Source organism: Lynx rufus, unplaced genomic scaffold (genome assembly GCF_022079265.1).
Source record: "Lynx rufus isolate CCGP_SWC_20201006 ecotype Redwood Valley unplaced genomic scaffold, mLynRuf1.p SCAF_18, whole genome shotgun sequence".
In the NCBI taxonomy this organism is placed as follows: domain Eukaryota; kingdom Metazoa; phylum Chordata; class Mammalia; order Carnivora; family Felidae; genus Lynx; species Lynx rufus.
Window position 1 is genome coordinate 28530727 of NW_025814832.1, and position 23435 is coordinate 28554161.

General features: G+C 56.1%; 1 protein-coding gene across 1 annotated transcript in view; it reads left to right on the forward strand.

The window, feature by feature from the left end:
* The first annotated feature begins 4804 nt into the window (after positions 1 to 4804).
* Positions 4805 to 23435, forward strand: part of MXRA7 (matrix remodeling associated 7) — a 28650-nt gene continuing 10019 nt past the window's right edge. The window contains exons 1-2 of the mRNA XM_047080423.1: positions 4805 to 5089; positions 21761 to 21824. Of these exons, the coding sequence (XP_046936379.1) occupies positions 4805 to 5089; positions 21761 to 21824 (349 nt within the window). The remainder of the gene's footprint in view (positions 5090 to 21760; positions 21825 to 23435) is intronic.

The window sequence follows — 23435 nt, forward strand, 5'->3', positions numbered from 1 at the left end:
GGCCCTGAGGGGCGAGCGGACTCGGATTTGCGTGCGAGCCGGTTACGCGTACGAAGTGCCGCGTGTGCGCCACCTCCCCGTGTCACCCTTTGTCCGAAGCCGCGTGGCGGTGACCCAGCCGGCACGTGCGGCACTGCTCACCACCGCAAGCACTGTCTTGTGACGCGTTCCCTTCTCTCTGCCGTCGGAGGGCCTCGTGCGTCCCGGTGGTGTGTGTGTGCCGAGTGTCCTGGGGGGAAGGACGCCGCATCGGGGTTTGGGTTGGGGACAGAGCAGGAAAGGTGTTCAGTGCATTCTCATCACGGAACGTGAATGAGGAACGGGGCTGCCTCCTGACAGACGTGTCCTGGTCTTTCCTGCCGCGTGATCTGCTCCGCGAGAGACGTCGCGATGAGTGTCCCCGTTCGTTTGACCGGCAGACACAACAAGGTGGGCGGCTCGGGCTGCACGTCTGGAGTGAGGTCGTATACGGTGCTTCTCGCCTTTGGGATCTTGTCTGGGCTTCCAGACGACTCCGCCGTGAACGCTTGGGGATTGACCAGCAGGTTTCACGTCTTGCTCTCTTCATTCTTATCTGCTTGCCTTAACCCGTCCCTGAATTCAACTAAACTTAAAAGTAAAAGGGGGCTTAGCAGGGACGTGCCGTCTTCTGGGTGGGAACGCAGGCCAGGGCACGAGCAGCCGGAGGGCAGAGGAGCTCTCACCGTAGTCTCCCGGGCGAGCCGCGAGGTGTGTGCACGCATCCTGGAATCGTGTGGTGTCGCCTCCCCCAGATCCTCCCGACACGTGGCTTTAATCTGGGGAACCCAGGTCTCTTCTGTGCAGAGGTTACATTTTTAGCAGAGTGGTTACCATTTCTCGACACTAGGTCGGTCGAGTGGCTTTACTCTAGGAGGTTGGGCCCCTATTTTGTGTTTTCTGCATCCTCAAATGCCAATGCAAAGAAGCGGCCGGACGGGATGGAGAACATCTGCCACCTTCTCAGCGCTGGCACCGGTCACCCACCCTTCCTTTCCCCGCCCGGCCACGGGGCTCAGGCGGCCCCGGGCTCCAGGGTGTGTGTGCGTGTGAGTAAAGTCACACACGGAACTTGTAACCTGTTTGTATTAATACCTGAATGGTGTTCCTCCTCCTTTTTAAAATTTTCTTGCCATCTTCAAAATAATTTTTTCATCTCCCCAGTATTGCTACGGGGCGATCGCACCTTCCTCTCAAATTCGTACCAACTTCTCTCTAAGCCTCGGTTTAAAGGAAAACCAACAAAAGCAAAAGGCTATTTGCCGCCAGGGGGCGTGCAGTGGCTGCGACGACAGGGCAGTTTGAATTGGAGAGATTAGCCTCTCCCCACCCCCCCGCCCCCCCAGAGGCTCCAGCGATGGGTGATTCCTGTTTGACAAACAATACTCAGAAATAAGGGATCCAGCTCGTCCGGCAGACTCGCAGTCCCTTCACCTGAAAGCATCTGGCTCACACAGATTACGTGCTGCCATTGGGCTCTCGCCGGCCCACGAATGACCATGGACAGTCTTTGTTTTAGCCAGGCTGGGATTCAGCACCTCCCACGCCTCCCCTTTTACTGTCACCGTGGGCCAGCCGAGCACACCAGCGTGGAAAGAAAGCAGGGATGGGGTGCGGAAACAGAAAGGAGTGGAGTGATGGCCGGGTGCTCAGGACAAGGTAGAAAGTGGGGACCAGGGCCATCTGTTCTGACGTCAACCCTTCTGCCCTCGTGGCCTGAGCTGCTCTGCGTGCCATCAGCAGTAGTGAGAGAAGGATACCGCATGAAACTATTTTCTAGGGATTCTTCCCTAGACCCAATGCGCTGGGTCCTGGAACGAGGGCTCTTGGACTGGTAACTGATTGGAGCAGGTGGATGAAGACACTGGGGGGGTGGGGGAGCCTCTGGGGCTTCGGGGGTGAGCACCAAGGGTTCTACCATCAGCCTGAGTATCCAGGGCCGCACACAGGTGCCTCTGGGGTCATCAGTAGTGCTGGGATATTCAGGGTGACACCTTTGAGGGGAGAGCCACCAAACGCAGGGACGTTGTTCACATTTGGCTCAGGCTCGCAGATGCCCATTGATTAGTCATTCGAGCACCCAGCCTGCGTTTGAGTGCCAGCCACTGTTCTAGGTGCTGGAGATGAAGCAGTGACGAGTCCAGGTCCCTCCTCTCGTGGAGCTAAGGGACAGTGAGTGTGCCGTGGTTCCCAAGGGTCGCTGGTCGGGGTTGGTAGAGTCCGGCGTATCCATTTCCGCGGCCAGAAAAGCAAGTTCAGGCTTTATAAAATACAAGTTGATGAGATCTTCATAAAAGAACGTAATTAACATCATAGCCGTGTTCTTAGTATTTGGTTTCTCTTTCTAAATTAGCTAAAGATATCTAAGGGTAAGCAAGAAAGTTGCTGGTATAAGTTGCTTCGTGAACTTATTAGAGGTTCCGCCTGGATGTGATTTAGGACCTCAGATGAGCGTGTGGGACAGAGCGGGAGTTTTGCGGTAAATGTCGTAAAAAGTGCTTTCTAAGGACGTAGGCGTGTAAGTGCGCAGCTGTAGGTTCCTCGAATCCTGTGTAGCGTTTCCACAAGTAAGTCGTTTGTCATGTGTGCTGGTACCGTCGATGGTTCCCCGCGGAGTCTGGTTCCTCCTCACACTCCCCTCCCCGCCTTCTGCCACAATGTTCCAATGATGTCACGTTCTATACAGCCAAACTAGACAAACCTCGTGCCCCGGCCCCTCAGGTGGTGGCTGTCATCGGTAGTTCAAAAACGTGACACTCCTCGTGTCCCCTGAGCACTGGCCCGGCCGGCTGTCTCCAGGGTGACTGGACAGTGCGGAAGGCCGGGGACCACGTGCTGAGTTGAGTCCTCACGCCTCCTGCAGCTGTCACACGCACCCAGCAGCTTCTTACGTCTGCTTTCATCTCGCCATGGGCTCCGCCACCAAATGCCCGTGGCTCTGCCATTTGACTGGTATTTTTAACTTTCACTTGGATGAAACTTGTTCATCATTTTAAATAAAGCAACTTGGTTTGGAGTTGGGTTTTTTGCATTGTTCTGTTCTTGTTTCTTTCCGTTATTCATCCGATAGTTGATACAGAACGTGACCGAGTTTGCACAACGGGCCCTCTTACATAGCAACTTTGAAACAGTGAGGACAGGGGACAAGGAAGAAGACCCACTTAGCCCATAAGTCCCCTTGTGGTCAGAAGCCAGTAGCTAAGACCTAAGCCCCACTCCGCATTTTGCACTTACGGGCTGTTTTTCATCGGTCACCACTGAAATTCCTTTTGCTTGTACCTTCATATTATGTGATCCGGCAGGATTAAGCTTGCCTTTTGCCCATTGGTCATAACTGGACCAGGAGGAAGCCTGAGCACACGCTAGCATCTTCCATTTAAACAGCACTCCATCGGGGCGCCTGGGTGGCGCAGTCGGTTAAGCGTCCGACTTCAGCCAGGTCACGATCTCGCGGTCCGTGAGTTCGAGCCCCGCATCAGGCTCTGGGCTGATGGCTCAGAGCCTGGAGCCTGTTTCTGATTCTGTGTCTCCCTCTCTCTCTGCCCCTCCCCCCGTTCATGCTCTGTCTCTCTCTGTCTCAAAAATAAATAAACGTTTAAAAAAAAAAAAAAAAAATTTTAAACAGCACTCCATCTAGGGGCGCCTGGGTGGCTCGGTTGGTTAGGGACCTCGGCTCAAGTCATGATGTCACAAGCCGTAGGTTCGAGCCCCGCGTCGGGCCCTGTGCTGACAGCCCGGAGCCGGGAGCCTACTTCCGATTCTGTATCTCCCTCTCTCTCTGCCCCTCCCCTGCTCACGCTCTGTCTCTCTCTCAAAAATAAATAAACATTAAAAAAAAATTTAAACAACACTCCATTCTAGCTTCTTGGCTCCCACCAGATGTCAGCTCAGGCACTGTAATTTTTCCAAAACAGCAGTAAATGTATCCAAAGCAAAAACCGGCACCCTGTTTTTTCAGCTGGTACCTGATACACTTCGTCCGCCCTGTGTTTATTGGGAGCGGGGGAGAAATACTGTTTCGGGTTACAGCGTAGTCATCTCAAACACACACTGTTCAGCAACAGAGCCCTGGAAGGATCTGGAAGGAACAAAACCAGTACACTTCCCTTCATTACACCTTCGCTACCTTCCAGAATTACTCCAAGAGGAAAAGCCAGTAGGGGACCAGAGTGGACACAAGGCACCTGGAGCTGAGTTCCAGAAACAGCCTTTGGGGGGCAGCCACGTTACAAGGACGCCCTTGTGGAAGGCTGCTGGGTCTCAGCCCAGAAGGGGCATCCAGCGGCCAGGCTCGGGCAGTGTCCTCTGAAAACGCTGTGGACGTGTCCGGGGAGTGGCCGGGAGTAAAGCGGGGTTGACCTTCGCTTTGCACCGTCTTGCCGGCAGTCCAGGGCCACGGTTTTAGGCGAGCCTTCCGGCCTCACCGGGCCTCGGCATTCCGCTGGCGGTTCCAAAGTGCTGTGAGATGGCCTTCTGTACCGGGCGGAAATGCTGCCGAGAACGACGGTGATCTGAGGGCGCCCGTGGAATGAGTGTTGCAAGCCGGTTTTCAAAACAAAAATCTAAGCGCAAAGCTTAGGGGCCCGGGGCGGGGCTGGGACTCGTCCGGCCTCAGGAGCGCCGCCCCCAGGGGTCAGGCCCCGGGTCCCCCAGCATCGGAGCCACCCCCGGGGGAGGGGGGGGAGGCGGGGCGCGGCGGGGGCTCCGCCCCGGGGCGGGGCGCGGGCGGGGCGCGGCCGGCTCCCTCGGGGTCCCCGCGGGCTGGCACTCCGGCGGCCGCGGCGCGATGGAGGCGCCGGCCGAACTGCTGGCCGCGCTGCCCGCGCTGGCCACGGCGCTGGCGCTGCTGCTCGCCTGGCTGCTGGTGAGGCGCGGGGCGGCCGCGAGCCCGGAGCCCGCGCCCCCGGCCGAGGCCCCCGGGACCCCCGCGCCGCCCGGCCCCTGCGCCCCGGAGCCGGCGGCCGCGCCGGAGGACCCGGGGGAGCTCGAGGGCCCGGGGGAGCGCGCGGCGGCGCCGGCGGAGGCGGAGGCGGAGGCGGAGGCGGAGGAGCAGGCCGCCGAGGCCAGGCAGGTACGGACCCGGCCCTCCCGGGCGCCCCCTCCCCTCCCCGGGGCCCCGCCCCCTCCGTCTCCCGGCTCGGGCGGGGCGGGGAATCGGGTCCCCAGCCTCGGGCCGGGCCGTCCCCGGGAGCGCAGAGCCCGCGGCCGGCAGGGAGGAAGGGCCCCGCCGGCAAACTCGCCCTCCTCCCCCAGAAGTGTCGCCGAGCGACGAGGCTGTCGGAGTTGTGTGCTCCGCTAGCGATCCTCTCTTCCCGGCCGGCCGGCTGCGGCTCCCGCACCACCCCGCGCGGGTCACACCCACCCCTCACCCCCCCACCTCCCCCCCTCCCCCCCCCCCCGGCCCACGGGTCCCCACATCCACGTGCATGTGGCACATTTCAAGGTCTGCAGTAATGAGAGGTGTCTCGATAAAGAAAAAAATAGTCATACTTGGAGGGGGGGGGAAGGAAAGCTGGCTTTTTTTTTTTTTTTAAGCCAATTTGAAATCCAGACTCCAGAGTCAGTGATGTCTCTGGTGAAGCGCATAGGGTGGGGCCGATGGGAAAGGCACCACACAATTGCGGTCATTTTTATTGTCGTTTTCAAACTGCACACGTGCTTTGGCATATCTCCCCCGGGGTTTGCAGATAAGCCTGGCCTTTATGGAATGGAAGGGCAAGATAAGGCCCCCCTACAGCACAGCTGAGCACCCCTGTGCTGAGCCTCCTGCGACTGCCCCACGCCTCACTCCCTGTGGTCCTTCAGCCCTGTCCTGACGGTGCCGCCTTGCTTCAGGATACCCAGAGAGATATGCTCTCACCCACCAAGAAATACACTTTTCCCAGTGCTTGTCTCTACATTGGAAACCTACTGGCGAGGCACAAAACCCACATTCCCAGGATTTCCTCCTCCCTGGGCCTCTGTAGGCTCCCACCCAGGGCCCACATCAGAATTAACTTCCCAGCTCCTCTTCTTGGAAGGGAGGATGGCCAGAGCAGTAGAAAGCATGACCAGGCTGCTTTAGTGCCTTGTCAGTGTGTCGACAGTGCCCATTCTGAATTCTGCTGGACGCGGTGGTTTATACTGGAGAGAACCCTCGAGGGGAGAAGGCAGTGAGGCTGGGGCCAGGGGTTTCTCTTTGCTGAGTAAGTGTGCCAGACCCCTCTGAGCAGGCAGGCGCTTTGTTTGACCAAGTGGGTGACTAATTGTGTCATTAGAGCGGATTCTAACCAGCCTGCCCAGGGCTGTTGTATCCGGCCCAAGGAAGACAGGTTCTCCGCTTTAATGGAGGCCCTGCTGTTCTTGCTGACCTCATCCATGAGGATGGCAGGTAGGGTTTGGACCTGTGCTGATTTGTTAGGTTTGCTCCCGTATTTGGGATTCTGCCTGCGCTCACGGCTTCCTGGGAACAGGAGAGGCGTACGGGCTATTCTCAGCCGCTTGCCCTCAGCAAGCCGTGCTCCCACAGTGGCCCTTTATCACTCAGCAGCAAGTTCTAGACTGGAGTTTGCAGCGCCTGATTGTGGCATCCAGTCATGTCTTGACCCTCTGGGTTACAGCACCCAGGAGAGAGCTTTCTGCAAGGCCTGGGGGCCCTCAGCAATTCGAGATCTAGTGGGATGGGCCCGGTGCCCATGGTCAGTAGCAGCCGGAGCACAATTTGCCTCTGTCTGGAAAATGCTCGTCCTGTGGGGGGGAGTGGGTGCTTTGAAGGACAGAGGTCATCACAGGGGTTCACATGCGGGGCAGTTGCCAGGTGACCCTGAGAGGCCGTCCTCCCACTGCGACACCCTGTCCCGAGATCATCCCGACGCGAGGGTTATGTTGAAGTCAGTCTCCTCACTCGGAGCTCCTGCCTTCCCTTGTAGGTTCAGGTCCCCAACCGTTGCCGAGTTGCCCAGCCCCCATCAACTCCAGCTGGCAAACACTAAACCATCGCCGGGCCTCAGGCCCCGGGATCAGGTGCTGGGGGGGGGGGGACACCTCTCACTGTCCCCCACTACTCTGCCTTCTTAGTGGTGGGATCACCCCTGGAAGAAGCTGTTAAGAAATTGGCTGGAAACAGACTTCTCATTATCATATTGCCGAGCCGGGAGAGCGGGTGGGAGGACCCTGGGGAAACGGGGGCTGGGGGCATACAGCCACCTTGCTAACTAACGGCAGTTCTTCTGATCCAGTCGTCCTTCTGCCCTGCCAGGCCTGGGAGGCTCAGGGCAGCTGCTTCCTTTGACTCACAAAGCTGATTATTCAGAAGGATCCAGAGCCCAGGGAAGCGGCCTTTCACTGTGGCTGTGGTTCACTGGGAAGCGTCCCCACGGTTGCGGGGAGCAAAGTAGCATGATGGCCCGAGACACCGGGCAGCCACTGAAGAAATGGGGGGTGAGCAACCGGCCAGGGCAGGGAGGCTGGGCATTGGGCAGAGCTCTATTATTAGAAGCTCTTTCTTGTCATGTCTCCTTGGGGCGAGTGTAGGGGTGGGCAGCTGAGGAAGCGTGACAGGCCTGCCACACCCTCACAGAGAATGGTGGCCAACAATGTCACGAACCAGAGCCGGTCCCTTTTAAGGCCAGGAAACAGTGCTCTTTGGTGCTGATGTATAAGTTGCAATTTTAGGATTACCAGGCTTCTTACCCAACAGAGGCGTGGATTCCAGCAAAACTACGTCATAGGGTTCCCAAACAGTGGTCAAGGTGAAAGTCAGGGGTCACTCAGATGGTACTAGAGTGAGGTCTGGGCCAGAACTCAGACTTCTTGGCACTCGGGTCCTAGCTCTGCTCAGCAACCGAGTGGGGACGGTATCACCAAACACGGAACAGGCAAGGACACTCTGCCAGACTGAAGACTGAAGAGACAAGACAGGCAAACGGAATGCCTGATCCTTGATTGGGTTCTGGATGGGGGTGGGGGTGGGGAGCCATAAAGAACATCTTGGAGATAACTGGGATATGTTTCAAATGAATGGTTTATTAGGTTATTTTGTTGTATCCACCACAGTTTCTTGCGTGATGCTGGCGTTGTGATTATGTGGAAATATGTTGTTGTTCTTAGAAAAACGCATGCCTAGGGGCGCCTGGGTGGCGCAGTCGGTTAAGCGTCCGACTTCAGCCAGGTCACGGTCTCGCGGTCCGTGAGTTCGAGCCCCGCGTCGGGCTCTGGGCTGATGGCTCAGAGCCTGGAGCCTGTTTCCGATTCTGTGTCTCCCTCTCTCTCTGCCCCTCCCCCGTTCATGCTCTGTCTCTCTCTGTCCCAAAAATAAAATAAAAACGTTGAAAAAAAAATTAAAAAAAAAAAAAAAGAAAGAAAAAAAAAATTAAAAAAAAAAAAAAAAGAAAAACGCATGCCTAAACATTTAGGAATAACATAGAGTGATTCTTTTTTCTTCTTCTTCTTCTTCTTTTTTTTTTTTTTTGCATTTACTGTATTTATTGAAAAAATCCGCCTATAAGTGGACTTACACAGTTCAAACCCGTGTCGTTCAGGGGTCAACGTATCATGATGCTAATCGTTATACACACACACACACACGCAAGGTGGGTGTGTACGTGGAGAGAAAATGGAAAGACAGCAAAATGTTAATAATCGGTGAATCTAAGTGAAGGGTACGTGAGTACCTTGTTCATCGTTTTATTCTTCCAGTTTTTCTGTAGGTTTGGAATTTCTCAAAATACAGTGTTGGAGACTTGATGAGCACCGGGAAACTTATAGAATTGTTGAATCGTTATATTGGGCACCTGAAACTTTTATGACACTGCATATTAATTATACTTGAATCACAAAAAAATACAGTGTTGGAAAAAAAAGAAACCCAGTGGGGAATTTCTCAGGACGGGGCTTGGTTTTTCAGACCCTCGGGTGGTGTGGGTCTGACTGGGCTGCACAGCCTTACCTGGCTGTCCCCACTGTGCGGCGGGGCCCGGGTTCACCTCCTTTTTTTTTTGTTTTCTTTTTTTAAAGTTTTATTTATTCTGAGAGAGACAGAGACAGCACGAGAGAGGGAGGGGCTGAGAGGGAGAGAGAATCCCAAGCAGACCCCGCACCCCCAGTGCAGAGCCCGATGCGGGGCTTGAACCCGTGAACCGTGAGATCACGACTTGAGCCGAAATCAAGAGTCAGCTGCTTAACTGACTGAGCCCCCCAGGCACCCCCCTGGTTCACCTCTGATGTGTTCCTGCTGTTAGGTCCATGCTGTGTCCCCTACCCTCACCATCCTTGTCACCACGGCTGTGTCCTGCACGCCCCCCCCCCCCACCAGAGACCACAGAATGATTTAGGAGCATGTGAATCCCCTCCCCCATCATCCGTCCTGACCTTCGTGATGCCGACATGGCCCCACTTTCTGTTCTCTCAGCAAAGGCACAGAACCCAGCCAGTGGAGGGCGAGACAGATATCTGTCAATTGCTCACTTTGGAATCTTGTCTTAGCTCGAGCTGCTAAAACAAAATGCCATAGGCTGGGTGACTTATACACTAGGAATCTATTCCTCCCACTTCTGGAAATTGGCGAACCCAAGATCAAGGTGCCGGCCGATTCAGTTCCTGGTAAGAGCCCACTTCCTGGTTGTGGACAACCACCTCCTTGCTGTGTCCTCACGTGGTGGAGAGAGAGCTCTCTGGTCTCTTCCTCGTCTTATAAGGACAATAATCCCATCACGGAGGCCCCACTCTCAGGACCTCATCCAACACCGGTGACCCCCACAGGCCCCACTTCCAAATACCATCACATTGGGGGGTCGTGCCAAGCTTCAGACAAGAGTCCAGGGTTCGGTAATGCAAGACGGTATCTTCTGTAAAGTTATTTCAGCTCAGAAGTCTTCTTCCGTGTGAGAAGGAAGTCCAGGGGCTTTCCCGATGGCTCAACTTTGTTCTTGCTTTTGGAGATAGTCTTTTTTTTATAATTTTTTTTTAATGTTTTATTTGTTTTTGAGACAGAGAGAGAGAGCATGAACAGGGGAGGGGCAGAGAGAGAGGGAGACACAGAATCGGAAGCAGGCTCCAGGCTCCAAGCCATCAGCCCAGAGCCCGACGCGGGGCTCGAACTCACGGACCGCGAGATCGTGACCTGAGCCGAAGTCGGGCACTCAACCGACTGAGCCACCCAGGCGCCCCAACTTTCGGAGATAGTCTTATTTGCACACAGAAAATTCAGCTGTCAGAATTTTCTACGTAGTGGGAGGTGGTAAATTTTTAAAGAATCTCTCTCTCTCTATGTATATATATTTTAAGAGAGAGAGAGAGAGAGAGAGAGTGCACTTGCAAGTGGAGGAGAAGGGCGGAAGGAAAGAGGATCTTTTTTTAAAAAAATTTTTTTAGAAAGATCCTTCATTATTATTTTTTTTTAATGTTTATTTTTATTTTTGAGACAGAGCACAGGTGGGGAAGGGGCAGAGAGAGAGGGAGACGCAGAATCTAAAGCAGGCTCCAGGCTCCGAGCTGTGAGCACAGAGCCCGATGTGGGGCTCGAACTCGGGAACGGCGAGATCATGACCTGAGCCGAAGTCGGGTGCTTAGCAGACTGAGCCACCCAGGCGCCCCTAAATTTTTTTTTAGTTTAGTTATTTATTTTGAGAGAGAGAGAGAGAGGGAGGGAGGGAGAACAAGTGGGGGAGGGGCAGAGAGAGGGGGAGAGAGAGAATCCCAAGCAGGCTCTGCGCTGTCAGCGTAGAGCCCAATGTGGGGCTCGATCCCATGAACCGAGAGATCATGACCTGAGCCAAGATCAAGAATCCCACGAGTCAGACCCTTAGCCAGCCCAGCCACTCAGGTACCCCGAGAAAGAATCTTAAGCAGGCTCCACACTCAGCACGGAACCTGACACCAGGCTCAATCCCACAACCCTGGGATCATGACCTGAGCCGAAATCAAGCATCCAAGAGGCCGACACTCAACCGACTGAGCCGCCCAGGCGCCCCAAGAACATGTCTTAAGAGACAAAGCTGCCTTTCTGGAACAGCCGGAGTCTGACCACACCTGGTCTGCCACCGTTAGGCACAGGTGAATGAATCAGGACTTCGATGGGGTTAGAAACCCCCTCCTACGAGGGTCGTGCTGTGCACAGACAGAGCGCCTTGCTGACGCTCTTTCTGCTTGCCGCTTGGTCAGAACCGAAAAGGAAGCCTGGGATGCTGCAGCAGGATGCCACTCCCCTCCCACCCGGAAGGGAGAAGTATCAGTCGCGTTCTCCTGGCCACAGTGGCTAAAGAATAACAAGTGACATTAACTGGTCCCAAGGAAACCCAGCGTGACAATGCATGGTGCTTGTTTACCTAATATTTTTGCCTCTGAATAGCCGTAGGTAGGACTTGGGTGGGGGGGGGGCGTCCTTTAACCTCTGTGCCTCTAGGCCTCGGTTTCCCCAAACTGAAAGGCTTCAACGAAAACCACCTCTGATATCTCTTAGAGCGCTTGGCCGTCCACGATTATCTGTGTGCACGCGTGGGTTTCATATTTGCAAGTAAAATTCCACGTTGTTAACACAATTCCACGTTGTTAACACTGGTCTGGCGAGCGTGACCTCTGGTTGAGACACCCCTGGGCACGTTCTCAGCAAGGACCTAATTCTGTGACCTCAGTATTAATAGTGTTTCTCCTGGCCAGATGCTTATTTGCTGAGGACTCAGAATCTGAGAGCAATCCCAAGACAAGCAAACACCTCCAGTCCAGATCAGTAAACCCTGCTCCAGGGGTCCAACCATTTGTATCTTTATTCTTCATGAAGCCCGAAACCAGTTTCTCTGCCTGTGGTGCAGAGGCCTCCTTAGACATTTTAAACACCGGCCACCTGTCTTGTGCTATTATCCTTAAAGCTGGTCGTGGTCAGAATTCTTCAGCCTGGTCGGTCCCCCTGCACAGTGGTTTCATTTCATCCTGCGCTCCCAGCTCTGATTCTGTCCCCGGGTTCTCGCTGTGCATAACCGTCTCTATTTATCCCGCAATGTAGACACTAGAATTCCACCTAATCCTTGCTGATAAGGGGAGAATGCTGGCTGGTGCCTCTGGGTGGTGTGTTTTTTTTTTTTTTTTTAATGAAGCTTTTGATGTCCTCCAAATCCTCTTTGTAGGAACGATGCCAAAAGCCGTTCATCTGAGAGGATTGGATCTGGCGTGCTTGGCCATCTGAGCAAGAGAGTGTGTTTAGAGCTTGTGAATGTGCCCTCATTTGGGATATGAGGTCGGAGTCCAGGATGGCCCTGTTAGTCTGGATGGCTGAACTTGGCCCTGCAGCCTGGCTCCTCCACGCCCCCGGGTATTGTGTGCTGGGAACGTGAACGCTGGGTCTCAGTCTCTCCCCTCCTCTCCCCGTCTCCCCCCCATCCCCGCTTCCTGAGTCAGCATCTTACCCAGTATTCTTCCTTTGTTCTTGGTCCACGCTGGTCAAGCTCATGCCCATATCAAGTGGAGAGCTCACCTCTGGACCCGGATCGCCGCTGCTGCCTCTGGAACACACTGACCACTGCCCCCCCCCCCCAGCCTCTTCCTGAGCCCCATCTCCTGCCTCCTCAACATTGGCCTGTGGTTGTCCAGTGAGCGCCTGACACGGCCCTGTCTGTTAAGTGCTCTTGACTTCTTCTTCTTCTTCTTTTTTTAATGTTTATTTATTTTTGAGAGAGACAGAGTGTGAGCAGGGCAGGGGCAGAGAGAAAGGGAAACAAAATCCGAAGCAGGCTCCAGGCTCTGAGCAAGCCGTCAGCACAGAGCCCGACGCGGGGCTCGAACCCACAAACCGTGAGATCGTGACCTGAGCCCAAGTGGGACGCTTAACCAACCGAGCCACCCAGGCACCCCTAGTGCTCTTGACTTCTGTTGCCCGAGGGGTGCCCTCGGCCCCTCCCCGCCCCCAGCGTCCTTCACCACCTGCTCAGAATTCCTCCATGGCTCCCAGAGCTGCTCAGGCCAAAAGCCCACACAACATCCTTGTTTTCTCATTTTCCCTCCGGCCCGAAGTCGCTCCGTCAGCAAGTCCTGTCGCCTCTGCCTGTGGGACACCTCCTCCTGACGTCAGGCCCTCCTCTCCACTCCAGGCTGCTCCGGCAGTCCGTGGCTCCTCTGGGCTGTGCAGGAACCTCTCAGCGGCTCCCCCTGCTTCCAGCCCGCCCCCCACATTCCACCCAACAACCAGCGCGATCTTTATAACCTGGAAACGGGCCCCTCACGCTCTCCTGCTCTAAGCCCTGCGGTGGCACAGAATACATTCCAAACTCCTGCCTCGGCCCTGCGGCCCGCCCTGCCTCCTCTCTGCAGCCACGGCCGCCTTCCCAGCTCTCAGACACACCAGGCCTGCCCCCCATCCGGACCCTGGGATTTGCTCTCCGCTCTGCCCGGAGGACCCTCCCTGGCCTAGACCTTCACATGACTGCTCCTGCCCCCTTGCCTTTCCAGGGTCTGGCGCCTGAGCACCTTAGCGGATAGAAGTCCCCCACCCCTGCTCCAGCACGCCATTCTATCGGGCTTTTTTCACGGCACTCCACAGGGTCTGAGGTCATCCCTTATGTCAGCACGCATTGTCTGCCGAAGCGGAATGTCGGCTCCGGAGAACAGGGTCCCTGCCTGCCGTGGTCACGGCCACACCTCCAGCTCCTACAGCAGGCTCAGCACACAGTAGCACCCACCACATGCTTGTGGAATTTATAAACCGCAGGAACAACAAAGAGAAGGAACGGGGCAGCCCCTGCCAGGAGGCAATGCCACCTCCTCGTAGGACTGGCCTGGGCAGCAGGCAGAGGCCATTTCTCTTCATGCCCCCGGATGCCCCAGAGAGGCAGACGGCTCTGTAAGGTAGTGAGCTCCCCGAGGCTACAAGTGTTCAAACACACTGGAGAACTTTCATCAAAGGTTTTATCAGCTATAGGGTTTTGAATTAGGTCAAAGCCACAGTGGCTTCCTCACATTTTTAAAAGCACTAGCAGGGCACCTGGGGGGCTCAAGTCGGTTAAGCGGCCGACTTCGGCTCAGGTCATGATCTCACAGCTGGTGAGTTCGAGCCCCGCGTTGGGCTCCGTCCTGACAGCTCAGAGCCCGGAGCCTGCTTCAGATTCTGTCTCTGTCTCTCTGCCCCTCCCCCGCTGGCACTCTGTCTCTTTCTCTCAAATATAAATAAACATTTAAAAAAAATTAAGGGGGCGCCTGGGTGGCTCAGTCGGTTAAGCGTCCGACTTCAGCTCAGGTCACAATTGTGGGTTCGAGCCCCGCGTCGGGCTCTGTGCTGACAGCTCGGAGCCCGGAGCCTGCTTCGGATTCTGGGTCTCCCTCTCTCTCTTCCCCTCCCCCGCTCACGCTCTGTCTCTCTGTGTGTCAAAAATAAATAATAAAACATGAAAAACAATTTTTTTTAAGGCGCTAGATACCTTTTTTCTTCTTCAATCTTAAGTGGAAGCCCAGTGCATAAGGCAAAAGCAGATCTGCCCTGGGTGGAGGTCTCAGCCCCTCTATTCCCCTGCCCCTCCTCACAGCAATCCCCTCAGTACCCACCACAAAGCTCCAGGGGTCTGCCCACTGAGGGCAAAATAAAAACTGAGCTCAAGACCATCCTCCCCGGATTCTGTGACCTCGAAGGACCCCGCGCAAAGGAAGGAGGATCACCCACAGGTGAATGCCCGAGATCACATACCCGAGGCCTTGGTTCCAAGGGGGACCCTAAGTTCCAGCCTGCCCTCCCATGGCAGTCCCTGGGAGTGGTGGGAGAGGAGAGCACTTCCCGGGAAGCCTTAGAGACTGAGCCCCTGAATCAGGAAGCAGGAAAACTTCACAGGCCTGGGGATATTTGAATTGAACCCGGCAGCCGTCATTTTAGGGTTCTAGTGGGGAAAAAAGCATGATCGAGCTGGCATTTTAAGGTGTTCTCGGAGCAAATGAGTCAGGGGAGAGTGAGGTCAAGGACAACGGTGCCGTTTCAGGCACCGAGCGACTGGTAGGAGCGTGAGAATGAGGGTGAATCTTAGGGACTTTTGGGGGGACGGGGCATGGCGGGGGGACAGGGACAGCGGTTGAGAAGCGGAAGCAGAAAGGAAGCAGCAGACTTGAATCGGCGTTCCCGGGCCATGACCAAGTGTCAAAGACGCGGTGATCACAGAGAAAGGCTGAGAGGGGCCAGTTTGAGATAAGAAGACACAAGTTCCTTGGCTCAGGGGTGCGCCTTATCCAGCCGCAAATACAGGGTCCCCTGCCTGGAGCTGTCACTTGGGCGTGCGGTGGCTGAGCTGTTTGGACATTCGGGCGGGGGGGGGGGGAGAGAGAGAGAGAGAGAGCCGCCGTGACCATGACCTCTGCCGGCCCCACCCTCCCCGCCCAGCACGGGCGCTCCGGGAGCTGGCGCCAGGTCTGCGCCCGCAGCTGCTCCCCCTGAATGCAAAAGATGAGCGGCCTGATTGCCTAATGGCATCTTTCTGGGAGGGGAGAGAGCACCGTCACACCCCCCCCTGCCTGCAGTGGAGCTGGGGCCGGGCGGGGGGGGGGGGAGGCAGCGCCCGCACGATGCCCGTTGTTCTCGGTGCCCACGTGGGAAGCCTGCAGCCGCTGCGGTGGGTGGAGCTGCCCAGGCTGAGGAGAGGTGCAGGGGAATCGTGCAGGCCCCTCTCTCTGTTGGCTGCTGCCGGGGAGGGAGGGTCGGGCATCCCCAGGGAAGTGAGGCCTCCCTCTCCCCCTGCCTGGCGGAGCCGCGGTCCTCTAAAATCGCTCCCGGATTAACCAGGGGCCCTGCCGCGGTCACAGCCCAGTTGGCTTTGGTGGCAACTCACAGGGTCCCAGCAGAGCCTGTGTGCGGGACCCCAGGGCTGAGCCTTCTGCTCAAGCAGAGAGATGTTTCTCTCTCTCTCTCTCTCTCTCTCTGTCTCTTCCCTACCCCTGTCTCTGTCTCCGTCTCCGTCTCCCCATCCTCTGCCTCGCGCTGCGCATCAAGGCAGCCATAAAAGGCAACATGCTGTCTGCAGGCTCGCACTGGCTCCGAGAAGCCTCCCCCCTCGGCCTCTGGGAGACCCTGGCCCCTGTGCTTTGCCTGTCCCCCCACCCATCCCTCCACTGGAGGAAAAGTGGCCGGGGCCACGTGGCGTTAAAGCCCTCGGGTTCTATCCAGTAGCGAAACGCTGGGACTCTTGGTCAGGGAGGCGATGGGGTTGGGTTCCCCGCCTGGGACTGCTTTGGGGGCCAGCCAGGGTGACGCCAGCTGTCTGTCTCCGAGGGTGTCACCGACTCACAGCTTTCACAAAATTGATTTACACTGGCTTGCTAGGGCGGCTTGAGACACAGACATTTACTTTGTCCAGAACTGTGAGGGGCGCCTGGGTGGCGCAGTCGGTTAAGCGTCCGACATCAGCCAGGTCACGATCTCGCGGTCCGTGAGTTCGAGCCCCGCGTCGGGCTCTGGGCTGATGGCTCAGAGCCTGGAGCCTGTTTCCGATTCTGTGTCTCCCTCTCTCTCTGCCCCTCCCCCGTTCATGCTCTGTCTCTCTCTGTCCCAAAAATAAATAAAAAACGTTGAAAAAAAAAAATTAAAAAAAAAAAAAAAAAAAAGAACTGTGAGATCCAGGCGGGGGGCAGAGTCCGTCTCTCCCGAGGCCTCTCTCCCCGGCTTGCAGGGGCCACCTTCTCACTGCGTCCTCCCGGGGCCTTTCCACGAGCACACGCTCGCCTGGCGTCTCCCTGTGTGTCCTCCTCTTATACATTTGCTCTTAGAAGGACACCAGTCAGACTGGGGCAGGACCCACCCTCACGGCCTTGTTTTAACTTAATTCCTTCTTCAAAGGCCCCCTCTGCAAACGTAGTCACAGTCTGAGGTACTGGCAGCTGGGACCTCAGCATATGACTTTGGGGAGGGACATAATTCAGTCTACAACACACAGGTGCCATGTGTCACTCTCGGGACCAAGGGCAGTGACAAGAAATCCACATCAGTGGGGGCGCCTGGGTGGCTCTGTTGGTTGAGCGTCCAACTTCGGCTCGGTCATGATCTCACAGTTGGCGGGTCCGAGCCCCGCGTCGGGTTCTGTGCTGACGGCTCAGAGCCTGGAGCCCGCTTGGGATTCTGTGTCTCCCTTTCTCTCTCTCTGCCCCTCCCCCGTTCACACTCTGTCTCTCTCTCTCTCCTTCAAACTTAAATAAACATTAAAAAAAAAAAAATAGAAGAAATCCACAGCGATGGGCTCTTGTGGGCTGGGCTGGCAGTCCCCACTCTGAGCAGCTGCCGGGGTCATGCTGCCCCAGGCGTGGTCCTAGCCGAGCTGTGTCAGGGAGCAAGCCCACGGGTGGGGTTCCGACTTCGAGACCCCCAGGGCATTGCCTCGAACCAGATGCAGGTGGGCCTTCGCTGATTCATTCGACAAACACTGAGCTGAGGGCCGAGTCCCTTACCCTCCCCGATCAGGCCTTACATCCCTCACCTGCACTTGGACCCCCCCCCTTCTGGAAGTTCATCCTGCCTCCTATCCTGCCCTCACCATGCCTTCCTACTTCCTGCTCCAAAAATGCCGGTCTCCTCCTCTTTCTCCCCATTTAAAAGCTGCCGGGGGCTCCTCAATGCCTTGTTCCCTATAAGATCTTCCTGGTCCGAGCCCTGCCTCCTGACCCCCGTGATCCCCTGCGGTCACACCAGACTCCAGCCAGTCACTGCAAAAGCCACGAGGCTCCCCGCCTGACGTCCCCTCTGGGGCCTCGCTGCGCCCCTCAGTCCCGCCCGATGCGGGACTCGAACTCACGAACTGCGAGATCATGAGCTGAGCCAAAGTCGGATGCTCAACCGACGGAGCCACCCAGGCTCCCCTGTTCTAGCATTTGGTACACGGTTCCACCTTACTGCTTTCCTTCACTGTCATACACATAGTTTACAGTTCACTGCCTTTTTTTTTTTTTTTAATGTTTCTTGATTTTTTTTTTTTAATGTTTCTTGAGAGAGAGCGCAAGCAGGGGGATGAGAGAGAGCGCAAGCAGAGGGAGAGGGCAGAGGCAGAGACGGAGAGAAAGAACCCCAAGCAGCCTCCACACTGGCAGCGCAGAGCCCAGTGGAGGGCTCGAACCCACAAACTGTGAGATTGTGACCTGAGCTAAAATCAAGAGTCGGACACTTAACCCACTGAGCCACCCAGGCGCCCCCACAGTTCACCATCTTGAGGCAGAGAGTCTTGGACGGAGGCTGGAGGGCCACCGCCGTCCAGAAGGATGGCCATCTGTGGCCCAATCGCACTGTTTACGAGACCTGTCCATCTTATTACCGGTGTCAGCACTCGGGTTTTTCTGTTGTGTACACTTTTTTTTTATAAAATAAGGCCAAAATGCAATACACAGCGTTCTGTTTAATAATGGAATCCTTTCCATTATCATGATGTTATCTAAAAGCCCACTAAGTAAGCCCAGATAAACGTGTGGGCCTGGGGTGCTTCCCCAAAGCACAGGTGGAAAACTCCAGCATCCTACCCATCCCCCAGCTGCCGTCCTGCCGGCATCTGATGCAGGCAGCACTCTCCCGAGAGAAATCGATGTGTTCTGGGCTTGCTAAGTGGCGGGTGAGGAGGCAATGACAGGGGTCAGGACTCTGGCTGTCGGTGACAGCAACTTGGCTGGTCAGCCTGCGCAGAACTGGGAGTTGAGTCTCTCACGGACAGGGGAAGGCCAGGGTGGAGTGGCCTCGGGGACAACCACAGCCAGGCGCCCCCCGATCGCCCCCCCCAACACACACATTCCCAGGCTCACAGCTCTGGGACCAGACGTCCCTTCTCCCCAAGGAGAGAAGGGCCCAGAGGCTTCGAGGGGCATCTTCTGAACGAAGGGCATTTCTGCACAGACAGAAAACAGCATGTGGCCAATTCAGCACTATTTTCCAGACTTCATGAAGACTGCAATAAAAAAATCTATTTTATTTTATTTATTTATTAGTTTATTTTGTGAAAGAGAGAGAGAGCGAGCAGGGGAGGGGCCGAGAGAGGGGCTGAAACTCACGAACCGTGAGATCACGACCTGAGCTGAAATCGAGAGTCAGACGTGCCACCAACGGAGCCACCCAGGCACCCCTAAAAAATCGATTTTAAAAGCCACAGACCCACACAGGAAATTTTATAACGGCATCTATCTATCCATCTCTACCACACACACAACACTATTTATCTTTAATTTAATTCTGGGTTACAGAGGTACCTCCAAAGTCTTAGTGCAGTTTTAAGTTTTAATAACTTAAGAAATGCGAATGCTACAGAGCTACAATACACATAGTTGAATATTTACCTATTTAAATTCCTTTTATACTTAGCTTCCTGACATTTGAAGGCTAAGGTTTTCATTTTAACTCTTTGTGTGCCAGAGTCTGCATGGATAGGCAGGTAGAGGAGTCCTCTCCCACGGGCACCTTGGTGAGCTGGTCGACCCCCCCCTTAAAATCATGTTCAAGCTGTCAAGGGGCGCCCGGGTGGCTCGTCGGTTGGGCGTCCGACTTCGACTCAGAACATGATCTCACGGTTCACGGGTTTGAGCCCCGCGTCGGGCTCTGTGCTGACAGCTCAGAGCCTGGACCCTGCTTTGGATTCTGTGTCTCCCTCTCTCTCTGCCCCTCCCCTACTTGTGCTCTCTCTCTCTATTTCTCAAAAATAAATAAACATTTAAAAAATCACCAATTTCACAGTTCAAAGACCCATTGAACCGTAGCATTTAAAAATGTAGCATTTTTAAGATATATTAAGAGAAATCCATGTATCTCCATGCATATTAGAAAATCCAAATTATACTGAAATGTGTAAGATAAAAACAAAAGGCTGTCCCCCCCAGCCCCTCTCCCCAAAGGTAGCCATTAACAGTGTCTTGTATGTCCTTCCAGAAAACTTTTTCTCGGTGATTATGAGCATATATGTGCATTTCCATTTTTATATTTACACCCAGAAGATGGCCCCTCTCACACTGTGCTGCCTCTTGCTTTTTCCCGTTGGAAATTTGTCCTGATGCATTTTTCACATCAATGTGTATGGCTGCCTCCTTGTTAAAATTTTTTAATGTTTATTTATTTTAGAGAGAGAGAGAGAGACAGAGCATGAGCAGGGGAGGGGCAGAGAGAGAGGGAGGCACAGAATCCGAAGCAGGCTCCAGGCTCCGAGCTGTCAGCACAGAGCCCGACGCGGGGCTCAAACTCATGAACCGTGAGATCATGACCTGAGCTGAAATCAAGAGTCGGTCACCCAACAGACTGAGCCACCCAGGCGCCCCCGGCTGCCTCCTTTTTAATGCACACTGATGCATGGTGTGTGTGTGTGTGCTGTGATATATTCAACCTGTTAGTATTTTGGTGAACATGTTAACCAAATATATGGAACTTTAAGGATGAACATTCCAGTGGTTTCCAGTTTGGATTGGTTTCTGCGGCACAAAATCAGAGTCACTGTAGAAAAACCCGGACAGATGGTTTTCCAGTCCAGAGCAGGTCCCTAGCGGTGGGTGTGCTGGGTCACAGGGGTGTCTCCTTACCCTGCCTCCCCCGAAGGGGCCTGCCCCCGCCCCCTCCCCCTCCCCACAGCCACAAAGATGCTTTGCTGGGCAAACTTCTCGGGGCATCTGGACACCCAGGCGCCACGTACTGACCTGCGCTCTGGGCAACATCGCTCACATCTGACGCTGAGCTGGATGGAAACTGAATGGAGAGCCCTGCTCCCGGCTCCCGCCCGGCTCCCCCTGGCTGCCTTTTGTGAGCGACAGAAAGTCAAGGCCCTTCAGGGTTTGCCACTTACGACCCGCGGTTGGGCTCGTGCAGAATTGCAGCCCAGCTTCGCTCGCTCTGCCGTGAGGGACAGAGCTCCTCCGCTCTGCGGCCGCTCCTCCCTGCCCCTGCCGAGGCCGCCACCCTGGCTGCCCCCCGCCCCCTGGGCGCCGAGTCCCAGAGGCCTGGACGTGCTGCCTTCGCCGCCCGGGGAGCTCACTCCGTGTGTGCCTCCCCCTTGTACACCGGGGGTGTCTCCGGATCCGCCGGCCCGCTGTCCATCACAGCTCCTTGGGCCGCGTGTCCCCGGTGCCCCCCAGCATTCCTGCAGGCTGGAGTCACTCCTTCCTCCCAAGAAGGCCATCTCGGGACGCTCCTTCCAGCCGTCTGTTTATTGAGTCCATTCGTGGGAGAGCCGGGCCTCCAGGAGGTGGGGGAAATGGACTCTGAAACGGGAGGAATGAGGTTCCGGGAGGCAGAGCCCGCGAACGCACCTTCTCTGTGATGGCCCGGCCCCGCATGGCCCGCCAGTTTTCCTCTGGCGCCTTTAGTCGCACCCAGAGTGTGGGATGGGAGTCCCCAGTCCCCTTACCAAAACGGCATCCACAGGCTTTGGCCAGCACCCACCCGGAAAGGGTAAAGAGACTGAGGTCCAAAGGTCGAAAGCACAGCGCCTCGGCCCTTATCGTCTTGGCCAAACAGCGTTAGCTCGGGGATCATACGGATTCCACCTGCTGGTTAACCGTGGCCCCCACCAGCGTCCTCCCGACCACGCCCAACAGACAGGCACCGGCGCCGGCGCCGTGTGGGCTCAGGCTGGCCCTCGGCGGCCCCTTCCTCTCCTGACGCTCTGCCCACCGCTGCCCCACCTCCCCAAGGCGGTCACCGGCCTCCAGTGCCCCCACCGCTGTGGCGCATCCCTCCTGCCCGGGGGCCAGGGTCAGGTCGCTTTCACCAAGGGGTCGGGGACGCCTGGGTGGCGGTATCCGAGTAAACCGTGTCGAGCTCCGGGCACCGGGCGCTGACTCTCTCTTTATCTTGCAGGAAGAGGAGCAGGAGCGTGATGGCCAGGAGGACCCACCCCGAGCAGAGCCTGAGGAGGAAGATGGTGAGTGGGATCCCCGCCATCAGACTCTGGCCGGCCAGGAGAAGGGAGCAGGCGTGTCTGGGAGCGTTAAGGAAACTGGCCAGCTCGAACCCGAGCGGGTGGAAGGCGGTGGGCTTGTCCTGGGCACCCCCGGGGGCCAGTGCCCTGGCCGGACAGAGGCAGAACCAAGCACGGTGTGGGTTTCCACTGGGTCTGTCGTGTTTTATTTCTTAAAAACAAACACAGGGGCGCCTGGGTGGCGCAGTCGGTTAAGCGTCCGACCTCAGTCACGATCTCGCGGTCCCGGAGTTCGAGCCCCGCGTCAGGCTCTGGGCTGATGGCTCGGAGCCTGGAGCCTGTTTCCGATTCTGTGTCTCCCTCTCTCTCTGCCCCTCCCCCGTTCATGCTCTGTCTCTCTCTGTCCCGAAAATAAATAAAAAAGTTGAAAAAAAAAATTAAAACAAACAAACAAACAAACAAACACAAAAAATCAGGGACGCCTGAGTGGCTCCATTAGTCGGTGAAGCATCCGACTCTTGATCTCGGCTCAGGTCATGATCTCACAGTCTGTGAGTTCGAGACCCGAGTCGGGCTCTGAGCTGCTGGTGCGGAGCCTGCTTGGGATCCTCTCTCTCTCTCTCTCTCTCTCTCTCCTCCTGCCCCCTCAAAATCAATAAACTTAAAAACAAAAGCCAAGAAAACAAAAAACAGCAACACGTCAACATTTGTTCATCTACACGGCAAGTACACGGAGGACGTGCGTTCGTGTATGTCCGAAGTAGTTCTCAATTTGTCAAAAGGCAAGACTGTTGCTGTGACTTTTGGCCGACTGCTGGCAGGGGCAGTGGAAAGAACGCGTTGCAGGAATGCAGTGACCACGGCTGGTGTGGGCGTGTGGGCTGGCGCTGCGGCTGCGCTGGGGGGCCCCCGGCACCCCGCCGAGGCCCCACAGGCCGCTGTGGCTTCTGTCAGTACTGCCTCAGGGGAAGAGGGAAAGGCAGGCAGTAGCTTCTCCGTCATCTGGGGGTTAGAGACGCACGGGAACTGTGGCCCTGGGGTCTGTCCCTGCCTCGTGGCCCCAGGTGGCTGCAGGGATGCCAGAGGTGGGGGTCCCGTTAGTGACTTGGGGACACAGAAAGGGGCAGGAGCCGAGGCCGCCGGAGGCCCCCCGTCGGCCAGGACAAGGGGAGGCTCACTAGCCCCACCCCCAGCCGTGTGCCTCATCGCTGGGCCCTCCCTCCTTATCTGACTGCTGCCCCTGGACGGCCCCCAGCCCCCAGCCGCCACCTGCCAGCTCTGACAAGGCAGGGGAGGGGAGGGGAGGGCTATGGCCCCAGCTGTCAGAGGAAAGAAGAGTGGGCCCCCAGGCCCTTGGCGGCGAAGCTCAGCTCCCAGGCTAATTGATTAGTGTCGCTAAGATGCCCTTCCTAAGCAAATTGGTGAGTCAGTCACACAAGGCTGCAAGAAGTCCTCCTCCCCGGGAGGCTCTCACCTCGAAACCCCCTGGTCTGGCTGGATTGGACGCGGCCGCGGATCACTCGGTACGCCACGTGCGATGTGATTAAGGGAAAAGCTTCTCCGGACGGACGTTCGGTCGTTCGTTCTGCCTGGCTTGGAAAACATAAAATCATC